Source organism: Schistosoma haematobium, chromosome 1, assembly GCF_000699445.3.
Source record: "Schistosoma haematobium chromosome 1, whole genome shotgun sequence".
Taxonomy (NCBI): domain Eukaryota; kingdom Metazoa; phylum Platyhelminthes; class Trematoda; order Strigeidida; family Schistosomatidae; genus Schistosoma; species Schistosoma haematobium.
The window spans coordinates 55,571,662-55,597,746 of record NC_067196.1 but is presented as its reverse complement, the minus strand read 5'-3'; the positions used below and the strand labels follow the sequence as shown (position 1 = coordinate 55,597,746).

At 37.1% G+C, this 26,085-nt stretch overlaps 2 protein-coding genes across 4 annotated transcripts; one reads left to right on the top strand and one right to left on the bottom strand.

Moving 5' to 3' along the window:
• The first annotated feature begins 576 nt into the window (after positions 1–576).
• Positions 577–4,666, top strand: MS3_00000856 (uncharacterized protein). The gene has a single exon (XM_051208458.1). The coding sequence runs from the start codon at positions 619–621 to the stop codon at positions 880–882; it is 264 nt and encodes an 87-aa protein (XP_051074553.1). The 5' UTR covers positions 577–618; the 3' UTR covers positions 883–4,666.
• A 649-nt stretch (positions 4,667–5,315) lies between these two features.
• On the bottom strand, positions 5,316–19,923 carry PHRF1_1 (PHD and RING finger domain-containing protein 1; the record flags this gene model as incomplete). 3 transcript variants are annotated; one of them, XM_012944941.3, is made up of 8 exons in its annotated part: positions 5,316–5,776; positions 6,413–6,950; positions 10,595–10,672; positions 12,023–12,153; positions 13,958–14,467; positions 15,819–15,947; positions 16,054–16,680; positions 19,393–19,836. In XM_012944941.3, the coding sequence occupies 8 exons, from the start codon at positions 19,834–19,836 to the stop codon at positions 5,684–5,686; spliced, it is 2,550 nt and encodes an 849-aa protein (XP_012800395.1). In that variant the 3' UTR covers positions 5,316–5,683. The 3 variants fall into 3 exon arrangements, with proteins under 3 accessions (XP_012800395.1, XP_051074551.1, XP_051074552.1); XM_051209123.1 differs by having other exon boundaries at positions 15,819–16,680; positions 19,393–19,923; XM_051209124.1 differs by having other exon boundaries at positions 10,595–12,153; positions 16,054–19,923.
• Between the last annotated feature and the right edge of the window lie 6,162 nt (positions 19,924–26,085).

The window sequence follows — 26,085 nt, the reverse complement described above, 5'->3', positions numbered from 1 at the left end:
TCCCAAAACACATGCCGATACAATCGACACAGAAAGTCAATTTGAGAATTTATTTGATCAAATTAAAGAGTTGCACCCAGTTAGCGAAGAAAAGAAAGGCTGGTTTAAATCTAAACTAGTCGATATCGCAAACCAATACCTCGTCTCACCCACACCGCAACCTAAGCTTTTATCCAAAGACCACCAAACAGCATTACGAAATCTTAAGCGAAATGATTATATAATGAAATTACTGTCAGATAAATGTTCAAGTGTTGTCCTAATGAACACAACAGATTATATCTCTAAGATGAATTCCATTTTAAGTGACCACACGAGATCCAAGTTAGAAAAAAGTAACAAAGACTTAACTGATTCCACTGAGAAAAGAATCACGAAAGTACTCAGAGACCGATCGATAATTCTACTTACAATAACCTACGACCTCATGGGTCTCGTTTGCCCCACATGTATGGTTTACCGAAAATACATAAACAAGATAATCCTCTTAGACCTATTCTGTCAATGGTCAATTCACCATACCACAATGTTGCACGATGACTGGCAGATAAATTAAAACCACTTCGTCAAAGATTAGCCACCTATACACTAAAGGATTCATTTGTATTTGCTAACAGTATGAATCACATAAATATTACTGGCAAGTTTATGGTTTCTTTTGATGTGACATCATTGTTTAAAAAAATACCACTTCTTGAAACCATAGACATAATTTGTCAACATTCTGACATCCTACCTCTACCAGTACCAAAATTAAAACGACTATCACACATTTGTACAAAAGATGTTCAGTTCCAGTTCAACGATATCATACAAACAAACCAACGGTGTAGCGATAGGAAGTCCGTTAGGTCCTGTCCTAGCAGATATTTTCATGGCTAACCTCGAAAGAACCAAACTCAAACGAGCGATTAATGAAATGACGTATTATTCGAGGTATGTTGATGATACCTTCATCGTATGTAATAACAAACAACATGCAATAAATCTGCTAATTTTTCAACGAAGCACATCCGAATATCCATTTCACTATGGAACATGAAAAAGAAAACAAGTTCCATTTTCTCGATATCGCGATGAAAAGGATGGTACAGTTCGACGTTCAGTTTATAAGAAAGACACATGGAATGGTAGTTATCTTAATTTCAATAGCTTTTGTCCAATCAATTATAAAAAGGCACTTGTCAAAACATTGTTTCACAGAACAGAAAGAATATGTACTGCCGATACAATAGAAGAGGAAGTTATGAATGTTAAAAAGTGTTTAAGGAATAACGGATACCCATTGAAATTTATTGAGAAATACGGGAAACGTGAAGATAAAATACCCAAAGAAACTACAGTAAATAAAAAACCTGTTTTTATTCAGCTCAAATTCAAAGGGGATAATGTCACAGGGTCAATAAATATGAGACTAAAAACTGCATCGACAAAAACATATCCTGCCCAAAACAACATGTTCTTTGACACAATCAAAGGTCGACAGGTATCCCTTTTATGTTACTACCAATTGTGTATACAATTTACATGTATCTGCCAAAGCAGTTACATTGGTAGAACAGAAAGGAGAGCCTACGTCCGATTCAAAGAACATATTCCGAAGAGTTTGAGATCAAACGGACTAAAAGCATTTAGCAGCGCTCTCGCAAGACATCTCCTTGACACAGGACCCGAAGTCGATATACTGAAGTCCTTCAAGGTGATCAACAAACAATCAAATTCAAACCTTTTGAAATTTGCCGAAGCGATAGCGATCAAACGCTTAAAACCAGATCTTTGTATACAAAAAGAAACAGTAATAAATCTTTCTTTGCCCTGGTAACATTAACTCGCCCCTTTTATTTATTACGTCATTCCAACTCCTGAATTTTATAATTACATCATTCATAACTGATTAATTTCAATTCATATCTCTCTTAATTACCATTAATCTATTTTCAGTTATTTCATTGCATAATAATCTGTTTTAATTCCATGATTTCTAATCATTATTTCAATGTTATGGAACCTTCTTTCCCAAACTCTATATATTCGAAACAAAAATTTTATGACCTCATTAACGAAATCTTTGCTAAATGTTACATATATTCATCCTTCATCACCCTCTGTTGTATAAGTATGTCAATATCTATAATAACGTTGAATTTCAAATATTTTAGGTTGTAAGCAGGTGATGAGAACCTAACGAGATAAAATGAATTCATATTATTCTGCATCAAGCTTTGTTCTTGCTCTCTTTAAAATAATAAAGGGAAATATGTGTATGAAATTTCATGAATGACATGGTCTTTTGTTTCTACCAATTCGCTTAATTTCGTTTATGCATTTAGCTTTATTCGAATTTTATTGTTTAATTTTATCATCACCTATTTTCATAGTCTATACGACGAGATATTTCACATCTAACTGTGAGAATCCTGTTGTTACTGTTCTTTTAAAAATTACCAAGAAAACGATATTTCGTTAATTCTAAACACTTTATTTTCATGAAACTATCTCTTATATAGAAGAATATATTTGTTAAGTTGTCATCTGAAAGAGATTGCTTACATCAACAATGTTATTAATTTTCGACTCTACGAAGGCTAAAGTCCTATTTAGGACTTGTCATCTGGATGTACTTGCATCCCAGAGTTGATTTTACTCCGGGACTACGAACCCAGAACCGTTTCCTTCAAACGCCATCGTGTTATCCACTCGGCTACTGAGTCGTGACAGACAAACTCAGCTGACGAGTCCTAAGTATGACGAAACGTGAGTCCTGGATTCCAACATATGCCACTATCTATCTTTGTTTATAAAGCTTGTGACTTAAAACGATCCGCATAAGATGCACATATGCCGATAAGATACTGTGCAATCGCAGTTTTAAACAGGTTCGCAACTTCAAATAATGCAATGAGAAAACTAAGTTCAGTAGAACTATGTAATATATAAGCGCAGGATATTATTCGAAATACATTACAATCGTATAGCACATAGTTCTGGTAAACTTCGTTTCTCACCGGGTTCTGCAATCATAAATCCAAATTAATAATCCATAAAATTGGCCAGATTTAAGGCAGAGTACATCATTTAAAGTTGTAATATGCGAACCCAGAATTGTTTGTTACATAAAATCAAATCAAATCGTTGATGTCGGAGCTGACTAATATGAAGTGTTAACTTGAATTAGTTTATAAGTGAAATCAAATTGTGAGACAATTTATCAGAATAAATATGGTCAACATGGGGTGAGAGAGAGAGAGAATAATGGAATAAAAATCAGAAATTACGTAATATGTAGAATAATATGAATTAGGTCAAATATAGTAGATAGGGTTGGATGCTGAATAAATTTCTCAAAAAGGTTAGCAAGTGTAATAATAAGTTTGGGACATAAAAATGAACATTAGTCAAATCATGTCACTGTATTATAAAATTGATTAACTAGTTGGCCAGGGTAAAAAAGCGGCTCTAGCTTTTCGGTCCGAATAGCAATTGCTTCAGCCGTCTGCAAGATTCTCAGTCAGACGGAATTAGGTAGGTTGCTGTTAACACTATATACTATTGAGAAAGATTGCTCCATGTTAGCTGTTTATCCCATCTGAATTAAACGGGTTAAAATGGAGCTGTTAACAGTTTTGACTACATCTTTTCATTTCACTTATAAACTGAACCAATTTAACACTTCACATCAGTATGCTCCAACATTAACGATTTTATATTATTTTATGTCACAAACAATCCCTAATTCACATATTACAATTTTAAATGATGCACTGTGCCTTAAGTCTGGTCAATTTTATGGATTATTAATTGCGTTAACTTATTTTGTAGATTAGATTCAACTTTGAACCCGTGAACATCATCAGGTGAATTAAAAGTACTCACGATACAACAGAATTTGACAATCTTGGTATCTGGCTGCTTCAAGATATCCTGAACACAAACAAGGAAGATGATAATTATTGAGAGAAGCAATATGTTCGAGCAGACGTAGAGAGTTCAACGTGAAACTATTACATTGACCACTAAGGAAAGAAGAATGCCAAATGAATTTTACCCAGGTATGACCATGATCCTTGACCGAGTGTTGTCACCTAACAATATCTGTTAAAACTAATGTTAGAATAAGCGTCGAAAGTCTCCATAGTTACGCCACACAACAATACGAATAAAACGCGAGTATTAACTAATCGACTAGTTTTCCTTTCGGAGTATCAATGAGCCATATATGAAACTTAATATGTTTAGTGAACGAGCAACTCTGAAATACCAATTCCTGCAGAATGACTCCAACTTAACGAAATTGGACTTATTATAAATAATTCAACCACAGAAACTTGTTTCGCAATGTTTGTTTCAAACTAAGATTTTGTTAATGATTTTAGGGGTTTGGTTAATTAATCGGTTGAATAATATTCTTAGAGTGAATAAGGTGATTGAAGTGACAATTCGTTTCAGAGGTCGATATTTATGTGTATAAATAAATATATTAAAAGTGACTATAACTGTTTGATTGACTAAGTAAATATAGATGGAAGATTAAAACAACCACTTATCCAAATAATATTTAAAAAAACAATAGCTAGTCAAACTGATATGGAAATGAAACGAGTATCTTAAAATCACCAACTATTTTTAATTTCTGTCCTTCAGAATACATACTTAGTAGACATTACATTTTTCATTAAGATCATGAAGCGATTGATGTTAGACCACCACCTTTGGAAACCTGGAAGCACTGGACGGCCGTTTCGTCCTATTGTGGGACTCCTCAGCAGTGCGCATCCACCATCCCGCTAGCAGGATTCGAACCCGGGGCCTTCGGTCTCGCGCGCGAACGCTTAACCATCAACATTAATCGGTTCATGATCTCAATCAAAAACGTAATAATCTCCACAACCCCTATACCAGTAATCAACATGTGCTCACTAGTGACTAGCTTCGTGAGGGAATTCTCAGAGTTCTAGTGAGAAGCCGTGATCAGTGGAGCTAATCCATGTCGGGTAGAGACAGGTATCTACCTCAGTACAATGGAAGTTGGTCGCGAAATTTCGTGGATTGGTTGATGTTAGACCCTATCACCATTGGATGCCGTCTCAGTGGTCTAGTTGGTTAGGCGTTCGCGCGCGAGACCGGAGGCCCTGGGTTCGAATTCTGCGAGCGGGATCGTGGATGCGCACTGCTGAGGAGTCCCACAATAGGACGAAACGGCCGTTCAGTGCTTCCAGGTTTCCAAAGGTGGTTGTCTAACATCAATCGGTTCATGATCTCAATCAAAAACGCAATCTCCACAACCCCTATACTAGACATTACATTCTTCTATCTTTCTGCATATTAATTTCTGAATATATGTTATAAAATGGGAAACATGATAGGAGCTGACGAATTGCAGAACAATATATTACATTTAACCAAAGCGAAATAACTACTGGTACTATTCATCAAAAAAAATAATGAGTGCTGCATTGCAGGTTGTATACAAGTTGTTAGGTGTGACTATGCTATAAATATTATTTTCTATAAGTAATGCAAACCAAGCATCGGATTAATATCGATAAAAATTACAACTTCATAAAGAAAAATTTAATAACTTTCATAACATTTGTTACATTCAAACATGAAAAGACAAAAAAAATCTAAAAAGTAAATAATAGGTGGGATTTACAGGGGAAATGCATTAGAAAAGCACTGACATTCATGTTCTATGCCTCAAACAATACTGAACATAATCATCAACCAACTTTGCAATACGTTCATCAGTAACCTTATGAGATGGTTTGTTGATAATCTATAAGCAAACAAAACAGAAAAGACAAATGGCAATCATAAAATATAACTGGAGAAATCTCAATTGTGTAAATTAATTTTGGTAAACAATATCAACAAGAATGATCATGACATAAATTCATACACTGGAGGAGTTTAAATCTTTAAACACACTGTTTAACAGGATAGTTAACATTGTTAGAAAAATCCCTATTCACGAATAACTAGAATTATTGAGAGACGAACAGATTCTTAAAGCGTTCAGTATAAATAAGTTTTAATATTGGATAGACTACGATTACAAAGGACGAGTGCACACAATAGATCGCCTAAATGTATTCACTTATTAGATCTTTAATTAGATGAGAAAAGTTTAGCTACCATTCATTTTAAACCAAACAAATAGACAAAATTAATTCTGACAAATCTAACTACGGTAGCTATCCTTATGTTAGTTCGTTATTTTCAGAAATAATTCTATGGTATTCAAAAGTCAAGTATTGTAAATAGTTTTTACAGTATTTAAAAAGCTTTTCAAATATCTAGGGAACAAGAAAGTCAACAAAATAAGACACTATGCAAACCTTGTTGACAACATTGAAATGTAAGTATTGTAAAAACAGGAAAGTACAGAAGTACATGAAAAAAGTACGATTACCTTGCTCAAGGAACGTTGAAAAATATTACGACAAGTTTCTTTGTCTATTCTGTGAGAAGAGACATATGCCTTTAAATGATGTTTCAAGGTAGACTTTACTCTTTGCAGAGATTCAGAGCTCCAATTACAATGTGAAGGATTAACTTCACTTGGACAACTGTGAGATGTTGATGGGATAGGATTATTGATAACAGAACATTTTGCAGGTGTATTGTTATAATGTTTTACTTGAGAGTTTGTATTTGAATTTGAGGATATGAGAGGCTTGGAGACAGAAGATACGCGATCTGATGTAGAAGGAGAAGAGATGGAATTAACTGTAGACAGAGAGGGGAATTTATTGTTTACTGAGTTCGCTATATTGACCTTATTTGTGGAAAGTGATGGGACCTTGGCTACCGGAATAGGCGACATAGAATGATCCGGATTTACTTGCATATGACGAGTAGAAAAGCGGAACAATGATGCCTGTCCAGCTTCTATGTCACTGAGATAAGTTGATGATCGAGGATTCGGTTGAGAAATAGAATTGTTTGAACTGAAGTTAAAACAGAGAAAGGTTTAACGAATTCATATGAAATAACACAATTTAAGTACGTTAAAGCAATTCGAGAAAAATGAACTAACAACCAGAAAATTTAAATGAAAACACTAAAAGTTAACATCGGATTATGCGAACTGGATTTTTAATCCATCAGAGATACTTTATATACTGGAACTTACTCCGTATACACAGAACAAGACCACAGAGAAAGGGATAACTACAGTTCAATAAACATTTAGTAGTCATGTGAACAACGTGTATTATAAGCATCTATAAAGAACACAATCTCCACAAACAAACGGAAAGCATAGTGGCGTTGAAAAATTGGTTAAAACACCACTTCAAACTGAAACATACAAAAACCCAGTAGCACTAATAATAAAGTAAGAATAGTTTTAAGAAACAGCTCAATTACAAAATGATTAGTAAAACCTCCAAAGGATGTTAATGAGGAAGAAGCTAACATACATCTGACGATTACATTGAGCTTAGCCAATAAATTATGAAAGGATGAAATTTGAAATCTATGATGTTTAATTTTTTTTATTAGCGATTACAGAATGATAAATGAATTTCAGTGTTGATATGCTACGAAATTGTAGTAGCCGAAGTGCAGTAAACACCATCAATAAGAAAATTTGAATAATAATTAATACCGTCTGTAAGTCAAATGTCTAACTAAAAGTTCTGAATTTTTAAAAAGTACTGAGATATAAAAACGCGTGTGGACTTTCGAAAATTACTATTAGTGTTGAACCTCGGAATAGTAACTGGAAAAAAGTTACAAAACGATTTATCGGAAACTAGAATTTATGCGTTAAGAAATGCTCCTAGTTATACAAAACTATGAACATAAGTTATGTAAGAAGCTTAATCTGAAATAGGTATATTTCAAAAATAAATTGTCTAAACATGAAAGCAGTCAGTCAGTCAGTCAGCTACAACGTAGGACTAGGCACATATGTGCATCGGTCCAGGTTGCCATACCGCATCAGCACAACAAGATGGACACCGGATTCACAGCAGTGGTTAGGTCAAAGGTGGTAATATATAAGAGAAAGATTGCATATAGAGATATAGTACAAGAAGAAAGAATTGGTTCGTAGAAAGAAAGATATGAAGTGATTTTAATCTCTTAGTTTAAGAGAAGACAGGGAGTGTATACACCGACGCCATTGTGATCGATTCTGAGCCATGTCACCCAGAGTCTCCAACCATTGGTTACGAAAGTCACGCGGACCCCAACCAAGTAGTCTGCATCTACCAACATGGCTCAGACTAGAAGTTAGTATCTTCAAGCACTGATGCCACGTTTTGGTTTGGCCGCCCCTAACTTTCTTCCAACCATCTCCAATACCGGATAGCATTGCACGTCGTGGTAGTCGGTGTTCAGGCATACGTAACACGTGGCCCAACCATCTCAGTCGATGAAGATTCATAACCTCATCAACTGATTTACCATCATTCCCTAATACCCTGCGTCTAACCTCACTATTACTTACCCGGTGATCCCAGCAATATTTCTAAGGCATCTGTGGTCAAATACTAACAGCTTACGAGTGTCTTCTACTCTTAATGGCCATGCTTCGCTGCCGTAAATTAAAACAGAACGGACTGCCGCGCAGTATACTCGTCCTTTTATTGATAGACGGATATCTCGCCTTCGCCAAAGGTGACGCAAGTTGGCAAAAGCCAAGCGAGCTTTTCGAATCCGTGCTGAGATTTCGTCAGACACCAACCCATTAGGGCTGATCAGACTTCCAAGATAAGTGAAGTTGCCAAAGCGTTCGACTACTTCACTCCCTACCCATAGTTCAGGTGTTGACGCAGACCAGTCCTGAAGCAACAACTTGCATTTAGAGGGAGAACAGTATTGATTGAAAAACGAAGTTCGAAATTCACTGGACATTCAGTGGACAATTAATGATTTCTAAACGTAGTGTTTCTATCCGTCACAGTGAAAATGGTTGGTACTAAAGTAAGCACGTGTACTTCGTTATTTGGTAAATATGGTAAATTTTCCGGCACCTGTGGAGACTGAGTATATGAAAACAGAACTTTGTGGTGAGTCATCGATGAGGAGAAAGCATTTGATATAATGTTTATTAAGAAACAATAGCACTTAACAGAAATTATATTTTTTGAGATTGTAAAACCTTTAATTAAATAGTTTCTAATGTTTAAAAAAATATACTCCTAGTGCCATCTCGTAATTAAGTACTTTAATGCAACCTAGTAACCAAGTGAAAGTTGTGAGCCCCCAAATGCCCTGGTACGGCCGAGAGCGGGGAGAGTCCATTCTCCCTCTCGAAATGCTCTCACATGGCCACGCGTGTATAGCCTCTGCCAGGGAAGTCCTACTTACTGCCTTCTTGTGGCGGGGGTGTTGTTTACGAAAATGAGAGAACGAAAAGCGAATGTTCGGCGCTTTAACCGGATTCCAAACCAATGGTGCACATGGGCTCCAGTATCCTGTGGGAACAAATGGCGTATGAACCAATTGTTGGTCACCGGCTTCCATGGGACTGCATCTCCTTACGATGCTCCACTGCCTTGTGGATCAGACCTTCAGGTCGAAGGCTCGGGGAGTGGCCCCCTAAGAGAACCACCTGCTTCGGTTTGGGCACCCGGGCAGTATCACAGCCCTCACACATATCGAATAAGATTTGTGTGGCGCATATGTATTTGGTGCCTCCTTGTACCAATATCTATGCATTAAAATAAATAAATAATAAATGTGTATTCGACTTCAAACCACACATTTTTATGTGACGCCTATCCGAGTTCACGAACTCAATTGGTGAGACAGGATTCAAACCTATGACTGGACAGTTGGAAATCAAGTGATTTACAAATGAACAACAGACTGTTAAAGGGAAATATATGAGCGATTGAAGAGTTTACACTCTTCATTGGAACCACACCCAGACATTTGTATGCAACAAGAAAAATGTTTTCGATCCCCAGTATAACGCTTAATCTCAAGGTTTAGATGGTTTTGGCGGGTTACCGTTTTGACTCAATAGGAATTTAACATTTGCCTTGACAACAAATACTATTGTATAACCTTAAAATATGTTATGAGAAGGCATTTAATAACATGGCTAACAGTTTGCAATCAGTAAGGGATGACTTTATCGAAGATACGTACAAATAAGAGGAAAATGATATAATTAATATTATTACGCTTAACGACTGTTAATTACAGATACTGTTAGCATATTCAATAACGCAACATGTTGAAACCCATTTGACCGAGATTTCTATTTGTTAAGTCAGTTTAGAAGGAGTACTAATCCCAGAAAAATAAAATGGAGACGCGACAAAATCGTAGCTATTTCTGAACATTTGTTAAAACCTGTCACCCGAAAACTACGATCAACAAATATTTTTCAACGAAATCAATGGTAGTTGAAAGAAACGTTGAACAACGTTGTAATGCATGAAAAAATAAACGTATTTCAAAACATTACACGATGATCCTTTAGCTATTCGAGTTACTGATACTTTATTTTCTACAGAACTTTTACCCAAGGGAAACTATAAAGAACCACTCTTTAACCATTTACACCCAAATTTTAGACTTTAAATAACTTAGCAGTAATTGAATGAAATACAATACATAAATCTAAACTTACGTGGAACTAGCAGTTATGATAGGTAGAGAAGGTACGATTGATGCTTTATCGTCATCTTCATCGACCAAAAGTCTAAAACTAGAAAATATGCAAAAACGATTATCTACATGTACAAATAGAAGCTAAAAGATAATACATGTTAACGATAAGTCAAACTCTTCTACTAATAATAATCATGCAAAACGTTTGGTCGATTTTAGTAACTACGTGTGTTTCTAACAGATTCCCATTAATCTTCAGGTATATTTTACTGTTGTTTAATTGTTTAAAGAAGAAATACCTCACAAGTTTTTAGTCGAGTCAACTAAATCTCACGTAAAATGTTACAAAATTAGGTAGACGTTATTTGATATTTTTCTAGGGACAAGAGAGCATGGTTGGGGGAAAATAAATTAGTAAACAGTAAGTGTAACACATAGTTTCGAACTAAAAACTTTATGGAACAACCTAATCTGCCATATTTTCTTATACGATCTCAACTATGGAGCCTTCAATGAATGAATTTACTCTTTACGCAACCTATCTAGAGATTACAGACACAGATAAAACATACTACAGCCAATACTAAATGTAAGAAGTTAATGTAAAATGCATTGTAGTTGAATTGCTTTTTCGAAAACTAACAGCCAGGCAAATTAGTAGCTTTATTATTTATTTATTTTAATGCATAGATATTGGTACAAGGAGGCACCAAATACATATGCGCCACACAAATCTTATTCGATATGTGTGAGGGCTGTGATACTGCCCGGGTGCCCAAACCGAAGCAGGTGGTTCTCTTAGGGGGCCACTCCCCGAGCCTTCGACCTGAAGGTCTGATCCACAAGGCAGTGGAGCATCGTAAGGAGATGCAGTCCCATGGAAGCCGGTGACCAACAATTGGTTCATACGCCATTTGTTCCCACAGGATACTGGAGCCCATGTGCACCATTGGTTTGGAATCCGGTTAAAGCGCCGAACATTCGCTTTTCGTTCTCTCATTTTCGTAAACAACACCCCCGCCACAAGAAGGCAGTAAGTAGGACTTCCCTGGCAGAGGCTATACACGCGTGGCCATGTGAGAGCATTTCGAGAGGGAGAATGGACTCTCCCCGCTCTCGGCCGTACCAGGGCACTTGGGGGCCTTTGTAGATCCCTCAATGATATTACGATTCCCATAAATAAAATCAATGGAGAGGTCTATCTGTAATTAATTTATTATCAAGCTACATATTCGTGTATGCTCATATATATATATATATATATATACAAACAACCGACTTTTAAACACTGGTGACTTGTAAACTCTAATTACTGTACAATTTAAAGATCAAACGATCTGATTAACTAAGAGTATATGTGTATTCAGACGAACATTTAGCTTTAAAATTGGTGTTAAGTAATGCCAAAATGATTAGGTTATACAAATGGATTGCTAAAAAAACCTACTCGCATTGTGATTCTTTACCCAAAATTGATAACTTAGGTAGACTAGATCCTATCAAGCCATTTCGAACTCGAAGTTGGGAAGAAGTTGATGGTTTCGGGCTAACAGACGGTAGGGACGAGGAGAGTTTCCGCTAAATGTGCAAACAACGTACATAATATCATTTAGAACACTTTGGAATCGATAAATATGTACAAAGATCACACAAATAGAATTATTCTAGCTATTATTTGTACAGTATAATCTAAAAACGTTTTATATTTCCGAAGCTTCAAAATCCACTGGAATTTCAATTTAGCTTTAAAACACTAAGGATAAATTAACTCTTATTTACCAGATATAGACTCATGTACTTCGAGCTACGAAATAAATGTGAAAGTTAGCAATGCTACCCGGTCTTTTCAAACAAATTAGATAGATCAAGGCTTGAAAGCACAACTTGAGCAGAAAGTTGGACGCCTTGACCGCTGAGCCTCCGACTCCACTTCAACTTCAGTGATCCGTAATGTAATGTTGACGGTAAACCGACTAAAAGCCTATGGTACGCCTATAATCTCCGTGTGATGTAAAGAAATGTGAAAATCTTAATCAAAGCATTTTGGGAGAGATTCTACGTAGCCGAGTTTATCACTGTCTCTTGGTATTATTCGTCGTACATTGACAGAAAACAAAAGATCGACTATATGTATAGTTATTTCAAAAGAATGTAAGCTAAAATAATTTTCTATTACCAATATATATTAGTCAGTCAGTCAGTCAGTACCAACGTACAACTTCGTACGTACGTACATCAGTTCGAGTTGCCACACCACATTAGCACAGAGATGCAGTGGTCGATTCAAATCCCGTAGTGCTAGATGTAGTAAGATTATAAGCTGTAATCAGAAAAAATAGGGTTTGAAGATGTTATTCAAGGACTATAATCCAGTGAAATAAATTTGGAAAGAGAAAAAAGAAAGGACATGAAGAATTCAGAAGATTATAATTTGGGAGAACACAAAGAGTGGATGCACCTGCACCATTGCAAACGATTTTGAGCCATGTCATTCAAGGTCTCTAACCATCGGTTGCTTTCATCTCGCGGTCCCCAACCAGGTAGTCTACACCTACCAACATGACTCAGTCCACTTGTCAGTGACTTCATGAACTTGTGCCATGTTTTGGTCTGGCCGCTCCTAGCTTTCTTCCAACCTACTCCTATACCACTGAACATAGCACGTCGAGGAAGTCGGTGGTTGGGCATACGTAAGTATTAAATGTAAACTGACCGCTCAGAAGAATATAAAGATATACTTTCTTAAGATTTACTCAATCTACTGTAGAAACAACAGCATAATTCATGTACATACCAAGTGATTCGATCTTTGAAACTTTGAACTAATATGTGCAACAAGATTCCTAGCACGATAAATAAAGAAATCCATAAAAAATGTCTGTGAAATCGCCAGAATCCTTAAGATAAAAACTCGAAACTGATCTCCGAGAAAATTCATACCACTTTACGTGTTTATGTATACTGAGTCGTCATAGTATAAGTAATAAACTAGAGAGCAAATAAAAATTTGAGGTTTGATATCCAATTACTTAACATCTCACTTCATTGCATAAAAGCACGTGTATATTAAATGTCTTGGAGAAGAGTACATCCATACGACTCTGGTGTAATTTAACTTAATCAAGTCTGTTAAACCTCATTCGTTCAAATAACCAAAGTTGGTTGAAATTTAATGCACGATTCGAGCAAACCACTTCTGTAGTATCATATTTTCTACCTGAGCACTACAATACTGAATAGTGATGGACTAACTCTCTCATTTGATGATAAATCTTTACTGAGAACCAACGACGAATATCGTCGCACAGTTGAGACGAAATTTGTAGTATGCCGATAATTATTTCTTAAACAATGCATACATCAGTATATTTGTTTAACTCACTATCTTTTTACGCATTGTTTTGTTTCTCAAACGCTTAAATGATCTGGATTTGAGTGACCTTTTCTTGACATGTCTGCCTTTCGCTTTTTTAGATAAGCGTCTTTTGGTTTTTCTCGTTGTTTTTCTCTTTTTCGGTGGGTTTTTCACAGCAGGAACAAAAGTTTCATCGAAATTAGAATTTTCTGAATCAGATTTACTATGAGTGACTTCAAATGTAGAATCTTGAATGAAATCCATATGAGAAGACTCCGAAGTTCTACTGCTGCATACATCCCCATTAAGACTGATAGTACTCGTTTGGATGACAATATTGCCTTCCTGAACTCCATTGGAATCGTGCGAGGATGATGGGCCCGCTAAAACAGGAAACTCTTCCACTTCTGACTCACTAGGAGATCGTAGTAATCGAGAACGGTGACCAGTAAGTTTTGTGTTACGAAGTATAACTCCATTCTGATCATCTGAATCCGAATCACTGCTGGATAGTATACGCAGTCTTTTACGGGATGGCTAGATGAGAACAAAAGTATGATCACAAAAATAATAATAGAGGTATGAGTTAGGAAATAATCACAAATCAGATAAAATGCTTAAAATCAATGCTGTGAATGTAACAGTTTATACAGGTACCTTACTTCCTTAAAAACTATTTTTAAAGCTAAATATATTACCAAACACTGATGACATCAAATGATATATTTTTTGAAACACAAACGAGATCTAGAAACATTTCGATAGTATTTCAGCGGCGAAAAATAACCTGAATTTTACAGGTGTCGTTTCATGCTTTATTAAGTTATAAATGATTTCAAAGCGAGAAACAATTTAGCTTGGTTTTCTCTGCATGAACAATTATCACTAGACGTATGTAATTTTCCCTCAATCTCACTATTGGTAATCAAACAGTTCACTAAGTGCGTTTATGCATTGTGGTGTACCATGGTGCAAGGGTATCTTGAAACATTACTTCAGAGGAATATATACACGGTAAAACCGCGTTGTTATCATGAATAATCTCTGCAGATTGTCGCGATCAATAAAAAAACAGTTAGCTGAAAATGTGCAATGGCTTTCAATAATCAACACCTGGAAGTAAACGTTTTACTACTTTCTCTACAGCATATAATGCCCAGTTATCCACCAAGGAGAATCGGTCTATGTTCTACTTCTTTGTGTGCCTAGATGATTTACTCTTGGAACTCTCACTTACTGGTGTTTAATTTAGATCGAAAACGGAGAAATATCAGCTGTATTCACAACGATTAAGAGATGTGGATTAGTACCCACCAAGATGTTTTTATGCCATACTATGAGCCACACATGTTTTAAGTTTCAACAAAACCACCCTATCCCCAAGACTGTCACTGGATTTAATTTGAACCTATACTTGGTGAGTTGCATCATCATTACTTATTGATTGGTTCTCATATGGGAAGACTAACAACTGCTCAATATAGTTCTACTAGGTCAGTACAAAACATCGAACCGAATAACATGACAACTTTTACTTAGCTTATTTTACTCTGTTCCCTCTACAAGTTATGTGCAAAGTACTTTTTATCGTACCAGGTCTACTAAATGAATCAAATTTTTTTAAAATGAAAATGAATTAAACAGATAGTTAATTGAAAAGAAAACCCCTTTGGTATCAACTAAAGCTGAATTTGCCATTTCTCACCAATTCAGGGTTTTTTTCCAAAAAACGACATATTAGCTATCGGTACTATTTGAATGACATATTAGATAAAAATTTTCTAAAATGAGACTAGGTTTCTCACCGATTCAAAAACCTTTTTTGTGATAATAAACTACTAAAATCACAATTAAAAGTAAAAAAGATAAACTATTTTCTAAATATTACCTCTGACTGATCATGACCTGATACTTGTCCATTACATTCTGACCGAACAATATTATGAATCTGGCTTCTGTGGTGAGAGTTCGAATAACTTGGAGGACGGCCCAACCGGATACTGACAGGTTGACTTGTCTAAGAAAAAAACAAATAACTAATAACACCGCGTATGAATAAAATTATGGTTAAGTCTTATGGTAGAAAAAACATACAATAGTTTTGTTTCATGAAAACAGCTTACCGAAGATGATATTTCGAAACAGATTGTCGTCTGACTGTTCGCTGGACCAGATGGACTTAAACTAGTAGATTCTGATGCAAGCTGATTTTGAACACGTTGTCGTTGACTACGACGGCGTCGCGCTCGAACAGAGGCTTCTGATGTTATTCGTTCACTTAAATCAGCGATTAAATCCTGTAATAACCGACGTCCACGATGACGTCTAGTAGCCTGCTCTTCAAGCCTCCGCTGAGCAGCAAAACTAAGCTCACGTGTTAAATGGAGGTTTTCTGAACTAGAATCTAAGGAAGTGTTCAATTCATCGTGCTCACTCTCCTCTGCCTCAGAATCAATTAACCTCCGAATACTTCTTCGAACACGTCTATTAGTAGTTGTTGTTGGCGCGACATCGGTAGCAATTATTTCGGGCGGGACAACCCCCTGTCGAAGACATTCTGGACAAAACCAGTCGCCATCTGGGATGGATGAGAGTGGGGTTGGGAGACAGTAAGTATGATACCCTCTATCACAGTGGTCACATAAAAGCAAGTGTGCTTCATCATCTGGACGATGACATACCTCACAGTTAACATCCAATTCTAATGGTGGTGTTTCTGAAGGCTGCTGTTTAACAGGTGGCGCATTAACCTATAGAAACCAGTAGGAAAATAAGATGACATAATATCAACGAAAATATCATCGAAATAATAAGGCCATAACTATTGCTAAGCATATTTTATGTCACATCAGTGGGAGTGAAATTTTCTTGATAACAGATAAGTGACTAGAGGGCGTTTTTATGGTTCGTGCGAAAAATGACCAGATAAAAGTTATTGTTATCAGTTTGCAACTATATGTATGGTATATGATTTGGATTACATTCTATGGAAATTCCACAGGAAGAAAACTTATTCGATTAAAAATGGACTAAAACCCTTTTTACTGTTGAATTAATACGAAAACCCGTTAGAGCATTAAAATACTCCTCCAGAGAAGGCCTTCATGAAATGATAAATGGACGAGTTTCTGCAGCTGTGCTATCATTAACCGAATAATAAAGTCAATTATTTTGCTACACGAATCCACAGTTCCCATGCTACAAAAAAGACAAATGTAATAAAATTACGCGTCTAAAGTGAGGGTAAACAGACCAAAACCGTCCTGGTGAATGACTGACCTCTGTATGAAATGTATTACATATTAACGTTGATATATCTATAAATCTTAAGGATGACCTTAAGCTTCCTGGAAAGAATCTCCATATCATCTTTATGAATAGTGTCTTCAGTGGACGTAGAATCATCAACAACCTAAGGGAAAAGCTTTCGTAACTAACTAATGCTGGTTATTCATAAACAACCTAAGATCCGATGTGAAAATGTATCAGTCTAAGTTGCCATATTATAACAACAAGAGGAAATAAACAAGATGGATAACAGTAATATTAATATGATAGTAAGGATAAAAGCAAACGGAAAGTATGGCTTGAATAGAGGAAATGAAAATGACCAATGAAAGGTCTACAAAAAGATTAAGACCTAAAGTATGGGAGAAAACAAAAGCTGAATAAAATAGCCACAACGACCGATTTAGGGTTAATAGACTTAACACATACAACCGCTGATTAAGATTTCCCTGGGGATCCCAACCTGAAAAATTGCATTTTCAAACACAAATCATACAGCTGGTCAGTGACCACACAAACTGATTTGATCAGTCTACGGTGATAGAGATAAATCACGACTACACTCCGATATCAGGATACCACAAATCCATTACTTCCGAGTCCCAACTACTCCAAAACACAAATCTTGTAAGGAAAACTTATATGGTAGTAACCAAATAATAATTTGCGTTCGAATCTATCTCACTAGATACATATTATACTCAATGATTGTTAGCTAAGAAATTATCATGCTGAATAGATTCAATTGACTATACCGAAGAAAAGTCAAATGAACGAAAAATCACAATGAACTAATCCACATGAGTGAAGGCGAACTTCCAATCATAATATGACTTCAGGATGGAATCTTAAGTTACACGCTATATTTTGAGATTTAGCATCTCTATGTCATTCGTTAATGTGACTGCCCATATTTTTCAATCAACCCTTGTACTATACAGCATTGTGTCGTCGTAAGGGGTAGTAGGGTATGGTTAATGTGTGTCCTAGCAGAAATAGTCCATAAAAGTTCATATCATTAATTGAAAGGCTATGTCTACCAAAATCTCTGAATCACAGCCCAGCAATGATTAGAGTATATATATATATATATACTGGGAACATTTGCATTTCCCTGAAATTCACGGACCATGTCGCACAGCTGTGGGTTAAAATAAACGCATCCAAAAGATTATCGTGTTATCTATCCACTTGTTCTTGGGGAGCCAGGTCTAATTAGTTATTCAGAAGTAATTCAAAACGTGGCAGATATCCATTAGCCCACATTGCCACATAAAGTTTATCGGTTACCCGATGAGCATTTTATACGAGAGTTTAGTTAAATGGTTAAAATGGGTTGGCAGTGGATACAATCTAGGAACTAAGCCATACGAACACGTCACTAGGAGTCAACGGTTAGGTGGAAAGGCATTTCTGAAGACGGTTTGCAGACAAAGCACTTAAACACGGAGAATACCGAACTGTGCACAAAAGAAAATTGTTTAACTATTTCTCTGAATAGGGTTGTAATATAGTCCCAAGAATTACCTTGTTTAATAATTTTTATTTATTTGAACACAAATATTAGTACGAGGGGGCACCGAAGACATATACGCTAAACAAGCCACTTGATTTGTGTGTGGGCTGTGATACAGCCTGGGTGCTCAGACCAAAGCAGGTAGTATTAGGGGACTACACCCGGAGCCTTCGACCTAAAGGTCTGATCCACAGGGTAGCGAAGTAACGCCAGAAGATGGAATCCCGTAGTAGCCGGTAACAAACGACTGGTTGATACGGTATTTAGTGCCTCAGGATCCTGGAGCCCATGTGCACAACTGGTTTGGAATCAGGGTTTCCCAACTCCCCATTGGGTCACAAAGTACAATGTAAGTAATTCTGGCCCATTATCAAAAGGTGTTTTCTTACAACTAAAAAATAAAAATCGTGACCTAAGATCTGGTCGCAATAATCATTAACCTTGAACGAAGACCAATCGGAACCATAAGTCTCGTGAATGGCGTACATGGTAAGTTAGCTATTCATTATATACTAAAAGACACCGATGTAAGACACATTGAGCAGTTGACACACTAATGTGTTGCTGGATCAATATGATTCATGAAAAAGAATACTCTAATAACTGATCACACAAGTATATATGGCTTTATATATTTTTGACAAAGAATACGACATACCCGCTTTATTATGGGGCCCCCAACCCAATCAGACAATAAAATAAGTTCATAAACGCCACGATCCAGAGGACATTCATGCCGTACACGTGACCACTCTTTTAGACATATGTAGCAAAACGCATGATTGCATGATTCCGGAGTAGCAACAGGCTTTCGAATCCTCTCGCAACATATCGGGCATTGGTGGTTCTCTTTAAAGGACGTTACTGTAAAATTTACAGAACCAGGTGTCTTGCGGATTAGTATTTCACTGAAGGATAAGGAACAACCAGAGACAGGACAGGCGAATCCCGAAGAACAGTCAAAATCACTAGCCCAATCCTCTAAGCAATTAATATGAAACATATGAGAGCATGATTTTGGTGTGCAGTTTTCGCCTTTTATACTTTCACGACATAATTCACACAAGTAGCCACTTTTCTTCAGGTTGAGGAAATCTAACATCTCAATGTAACTAAATAATCATAGGTGACGCCGGTGAGTGCGATCGTGTAACGTCAAGTTCAAATGGTTCAAATTGTTCAAATAGTTGTGGACGGAATAGAAGAAGCTTTCGCTTAACAGGCTTCCGTGTCTAGTAGCAGGGGATCACCAAATCCTCCAGGCAGGAACCTAGGTATGTTAACAACAAAAGAGGAAAAGAAATTAGTAAATCATAGTGTGATACTATCTTTAGTCATTAAGAATAGATCAAGTTGCCTCCTAAAGGACTCCTGGGAAGTCGCTTGGACTAGCTCGGCCGGCAGTGAATTCCAGCGTTTGACAACTCTTAAAGAATAGAAGTTGTGTCTACAGTCCGTTCTGCTATGTTGTGTCGATTTATCGATTCAATTTCTTCAATTGGTTTCCGAAGGGAAATGAAGGAATATAGTGGTGACCTGGTTCTAATGAAATAATGAGATCTGATTTAACTTTTTTGTAATATACTTATACTGGCCTCATTGCAGAACAAGATTAACTTCAATATGGTGTCAGTCAAATAACGTTCATCCCACCTACATAGAGAAGTGATCATATGGTCATCTTATCCAAGCTCATGACTGATATGGCCTATCAAGCAGTTGTTCTTGCCCGCCCTGATTTATGGAAGGCAAAAATGAAAGCGATCAACACTTTAACATCGGCCTACTTGAAATTTGACTCAGGTACATCAGTATAGAGGCAATGACTCATTCTCTGTATTTATGCCATCAAATAACCCGACCATTTATGCCCTGGATAGTCTTAAAAGGGAAAAAGCTCGGTCATTCATGAACAAACCAAGATATTTGACGATTACTACAACAAAAGAAGAAATGCTGGAACGTCGTCATCAGCATTGATACAGAAATACTATGGAATGATTCAAGTTGGTCCGAAATAACTGTATAACTGCAATCCGGTCGGCTCAACGATAATGCGAATAGCAGTAAGCCAAAACTATATTAAAGCAGCCAAAATGGCTGTTCACGTAGATACATTACAGAATACGGACGTATCATCAAATTTCCAATGTAAATAAAATGGGTAAACGATCTGTGAGATAATGGTTTAGGTCGATATTAGTACGTTCATTTTCGCTACCATAATAATAGGCCTAATCCCAAACCTGCGGATTTGTCATGATGTAACTACTTAATTTATAAGATTTTACTTGGAAATCCCATCACCATCTATACCGAATCGTCCTACGTGGCAATCAACAATACGTTTAGCAATTCTGAAGAATGCATTTGAGCTGGGAAAAGAGTAATATATTCAGTGTGAGTAGAGATCTATACTATTTGTCGCAAAGGTTTTTCTTACGTTAAATCTATTGGACAAACTAAATTCTGAAGATAATCCAGACAAGTTTTACTACTTTGCCACATGATTCACTTCCTAACATCTATATATACTTCATATAAACCACTTCCGAAACCATTCATTACATAATATATACTTAATAGCCTGGAATAACGACATACTATAAATCCGTGATTTTCAGGCGAACGATGTTAGATTCAACATTAATTTGATAGTTCTTAATTCTGATTATCATTGAAACAAATTACACCAACCGCCTGTGAAAAGTATACATTATACTCACTACGTCCCTAAGTGTAGTACTGAAAGTCATGTCTTGACTTTTAAATTGTTTTTTCATCATGATTTTTCATTGTTATATTCCTCATCAAGGTACATGTCAACCAAGCTTATGCATACGTTCTGTTATATTATTTCTATGCAATTGGGATCAAACAGTTACTCGAATCACCCTTTAAACTTGTCGACAAACCTATTAAAGTCGTTACTGCTATGGATATTTCGGTTAATAAATAAGGCTATAATATTAATTGCCCAACAAGACGGTTAACATAGCTCAGATAATAAAGTTATCAAAATATTATCGTACTATACTGGTATAATAACTAAACTATCTCGTATCTGTTAGTCGAGTAAGTGTTCAAAATAATAACTCAAGTTTACTACCAAAATGAACAAACAAATATTCAACTAACAGATACTTATGGATTATGATTTGTTAAGTTCTCAGGCAGCTTGGATCCGTTAGCGCCACAAGTTCATAATATTTCCAGAACACGTATAACAACAATACTCATTTCCCACTATCTAATCCTCAATCAAAACTACAACACATCATGCATAATGGCTTCTGGGTATTATCATAAGGCATTGACATGACTTGGCAATCACTTAATATGATTGATAAAGTTGGCGACATTAAAAAAAACCCGGTCGATAGATTTTTCTATGGTATCATTACATAGCGTTGGTTTCTCATGGTTATTTTTATGTGTTATGAATGATTTTAGTATATTTCTCTATTGGTTACTCATTCAGTAAACATCCTCAAACTTTGTCAATCCAACTAGAGGTTTCGCGACGCAATCGTAATCATCAGTATGACCAGTCGAGTAAACCACCTGAAAACTGAAAACATCACCGTCGAATTGTGGTGTTTGAATGGACTAATGATACCTTTGTACTGGTTGAATGCTTGATTTCGAATTCTAAATACAATACATTCGTTGGTGCCTGTGTCTTCTTAATTCAATTGCATTAATTCTGGAATTCCTAATTCATACTATAATTAGAATACTATATTGGCGTCGTGATGGAACCTGTAATGGAAAAGTTGGATATTCATTCAACTCCTGAAGCTATTGAGGATTATTTGGAAAGGTTCGAAATTTGGAGCATGACCAAGAAAGATGTTAAAGGTGAGAAAATTGTGGCACATTTTCTGACATTCATTGGGAGAGAAGCGTACAGCTTATTAAAAACTTTGGCATATCCAGAAAAACCTATCTCACTCCCTTATGCAACTCTTAAAGAGCTATTGTTAAGTCATGTAAAATGCACCAGTTTTGAATGCCGTGAAAGGGCGAAGTTTCATAAGATGATTCGTCAAAATGACCAAAAGGTTCGTGAATTCATCCTTGAATTACAGAAACGAGCTGCCAAGTGTAATTTCGGTGATCAACTTCATGTTCAACTGAGAGCTCGATTAATTGCAGGAATTAACATACCGAGTTTGGAAAGAGAGCTGTTAAGAATGCCAAACTGTTCCTTTCAAGATGCTAGAACTGCGTATATTATCTACGAAGCAGTCAATGAACTTGATATCCGGTCGATGAAGATTTCTAATACTTTGCTTAGTCGTCGTGATGAACTACAGTCTCAGGGTCAATCAAACTTGCGTTCATTTAACAGTGATTCCTATTCTCGTGTAAATATGAAAGGTGTTTCAACGAGGAATTACAAAGCAAATCACAAAGGTGAGATGAAGTTTGGTAAATGTTTATCATGTGGAAAGTTTCATGCTCGCAATTCATGTGTATTTCGTAATGCTAAATGTTTTAAATGTGGTAAGGTAGGACACATTCAGTCAGTATGCATTGCTACTGTCCATTTTGCTTCAAGCTGTACTAAATCTTGTAATTTGAATTTAAATAATTCGGATGTTTCTAATGATCATTTATCTTTATCAACGATTTCAAAAGACAGTGCAGAGTCATATGACAGTTCAGAGTGTAGCGGTAAATAAATCCCCAAAATAAATAGCACTAAGTTTTCGACATTGGATGCTGACCATATGTTTTAGTGGACTCATCTAGCTGAAGGCGCTCGGTCATGCATCCGCACCAGATCACGTGTGGTAACGCCGTGCTCAACATCAACCGCAATCGCTAGCCAGATTAGATCAGAGAATTCCGATATATTGGTCATCGCCAAATATACTCTTCCGATCTCCTCGACTCTGTCTTTTGATTTCTCTTGGTGGGAACGAAATATATTAGAAGGTGTTACTGGTAGAAGCGTTGTCAAACACTGAATACCTGTGACATCATCATTGGTGAGACCGACGTGATCTGGTACACCTTATTGCAACTGTCTGTTCCTTTTTGGGATTTTTATATATCATTACCTTATTTTTTACTTTTTTTAAACATTGTGATTTTTTTTCGTGTTTTTTCTTGGATATATATATATTTTCCCCTCGTTCATTATCGTACTTCATACTTCATCATGACTGAACAGACACCTAAAGTACTCGAGCTTAAGACTTTGTCCCCGCCTTCGTTTCAACTGATGCCTTTCTGGCCCGACAACATCGAAGCCTGGTTTTGCTACGCAGAAGCCGACTTCTCCGAGCACGGCGTGATCGACACACGTGCACAATTCCTCGCAGTAGTCAAGGCACTACCGCGCGAATTCAACAGGTACGTAACACCTAGTATGTTTACTAGTGATGTTTCCGATCCTTACAAAATCTTAAAACGCTCGATTCTTAAACGAGGAGACCTAACCGATCGACAAAGGTTAGATCAACTCTTCAATAATATCGACCTGCAACACGGTCCTGCGACGGACATGTTGCAACGGATGAGAGAGGTAATAGGCCCAAGAACTTTCGACGAAGGTCTATTCAAACAGCTCTTCTTGTCAAAACTTCCCCAACAGGTGCAAGCAGTTCTGGTCTCGTACCAGAAAAACGCCTTAGACGAGCTAGCTGCATCTGCCGACCGCATTCTAGAAATTATGAAACCCACTACCGAGGTATTTTCAGTCAAAGAAAAGCCTCACACGACTCAGAATGATATAACCGACTTATGTCACACACTCACGCGTTATCTTAGTCTTCGTACCGACCGTAAGAGATCGCGCACACCACGTAGAAGCATTTCTCGTAAGCGATCTGTCTCTAGACCACGAGAGACAGATAACCCCGACTGGTGCTGGTATCATAACCAGTATGGAAAGTTTTCCAGAAATTGCAGAAAACCCTGCAATTTTCCTAACACGAAACCGACTGATTCGAAAAGCAATTCGGGAAACTTCCAAGCCGGCACGCGTTAACGGCAACCGTAGCCGGCGAACAAAGCCGTCTGTTATTCGTCACAGATGTGACAGCGAGAGTTCGCTACCTCGTCGACACTGGCGCAGAAGTTAGCGTTCTCCCAGCAAATCCTAACGACCGACTACACGAATCGACCCTAAACTAACAGGCGGCAAGCAGAAAGTCTATCGCTACGTATGACAAAAGGTACGTTTACCTGAACGTGCGTTCACGCAAACACATTCACTGGATCTTCGTTGTTGCAGATGTCCCTATGCCAATTATTGGTATGGACCTTCTACAACACAATAATCTAATCATCGATACTCGCAAACGAAGGCTAGTAGACGGAAACACTAATTTATCCGTTTGCGTAACTTCTTTTACTGGTTGCAGAGTATCCCCAGTCACAGTTAAACATATGATAGACCCACTCTATCAACCACTACTCGATAAGTACCCTGGGATACAACAAACGCAACCGAGATTACCGTGTGTAACCAGCAACGTTACACATCACATCACGACTACAGGACCACCTGTATTTTCTAAAGCACGACGACTAGCTCCCGAAAAGCTAAGGTTAGCGAAAAACGAATTCGACCATATGATAGACTTAGGAATCATACGGCCGTCAAGTAGCCCATATGCATCTCCGTTGCACATGGTCCCTAAAAAGGACAGCAACGATTGGCGTCCAACTGGTGACTATCGGCGATTGAACGCGAAAACCATTCCCGATCGTTACCCGTTGCCTCACATTCACGATTTGACAGCTACCTTGAAAGGTACAACTGTCTTTTCGAAAATCGACTTGGTTAAAGCGTATAACCAAATCCCTATGGCTACTGACGACATACCGAAAACAGCTATCATAACTCCCTTCGGACTCTATGAATTTTTGCGAATGCCTTTCGGTCTAAGAAACGCTGCTCAAACATTTCAAAGATTCATAGACGACGTTTTTCGAGGTCTCAACTTCGTACACGCGTATGTTGATGACTGTCTAATCGCAAGTCCGGACAGAGAAACACATCTCAAGCATCTGGATCTTGTTTTCGAACGATTACAAAAACATGGCATTGCTGTAAACGTTCAGAAATGCCAATTTGGAACCGACTCATTAGACTTTCTGGGACACACTATCGATGCTCAAGGTATCCGACCCCTTAGAACCAAAGTGGCGGCCATTCTGGATTACCCAGAACCGACCACCGTCAAGCAATTACGCACGTTCAACGGCCTCGTAAGTTTCTATAGACGTTTCATACCGAAATGCGCATTACTTATGAAACCTCTGACCGACCAACTTCGTGGAAATGCGAAATCCATTAATTTGGACGACACCGCACGAAAAGCATTCTCCACAG

Coding starts and splice junctions, on each gene's coding strand:
- MS3_00000856 (XM_051208458.1), top strand. CDS start 619: ATGAATCACATAAATATTACTGGCAAGTTTATGGTTTCTTTTGATGTG.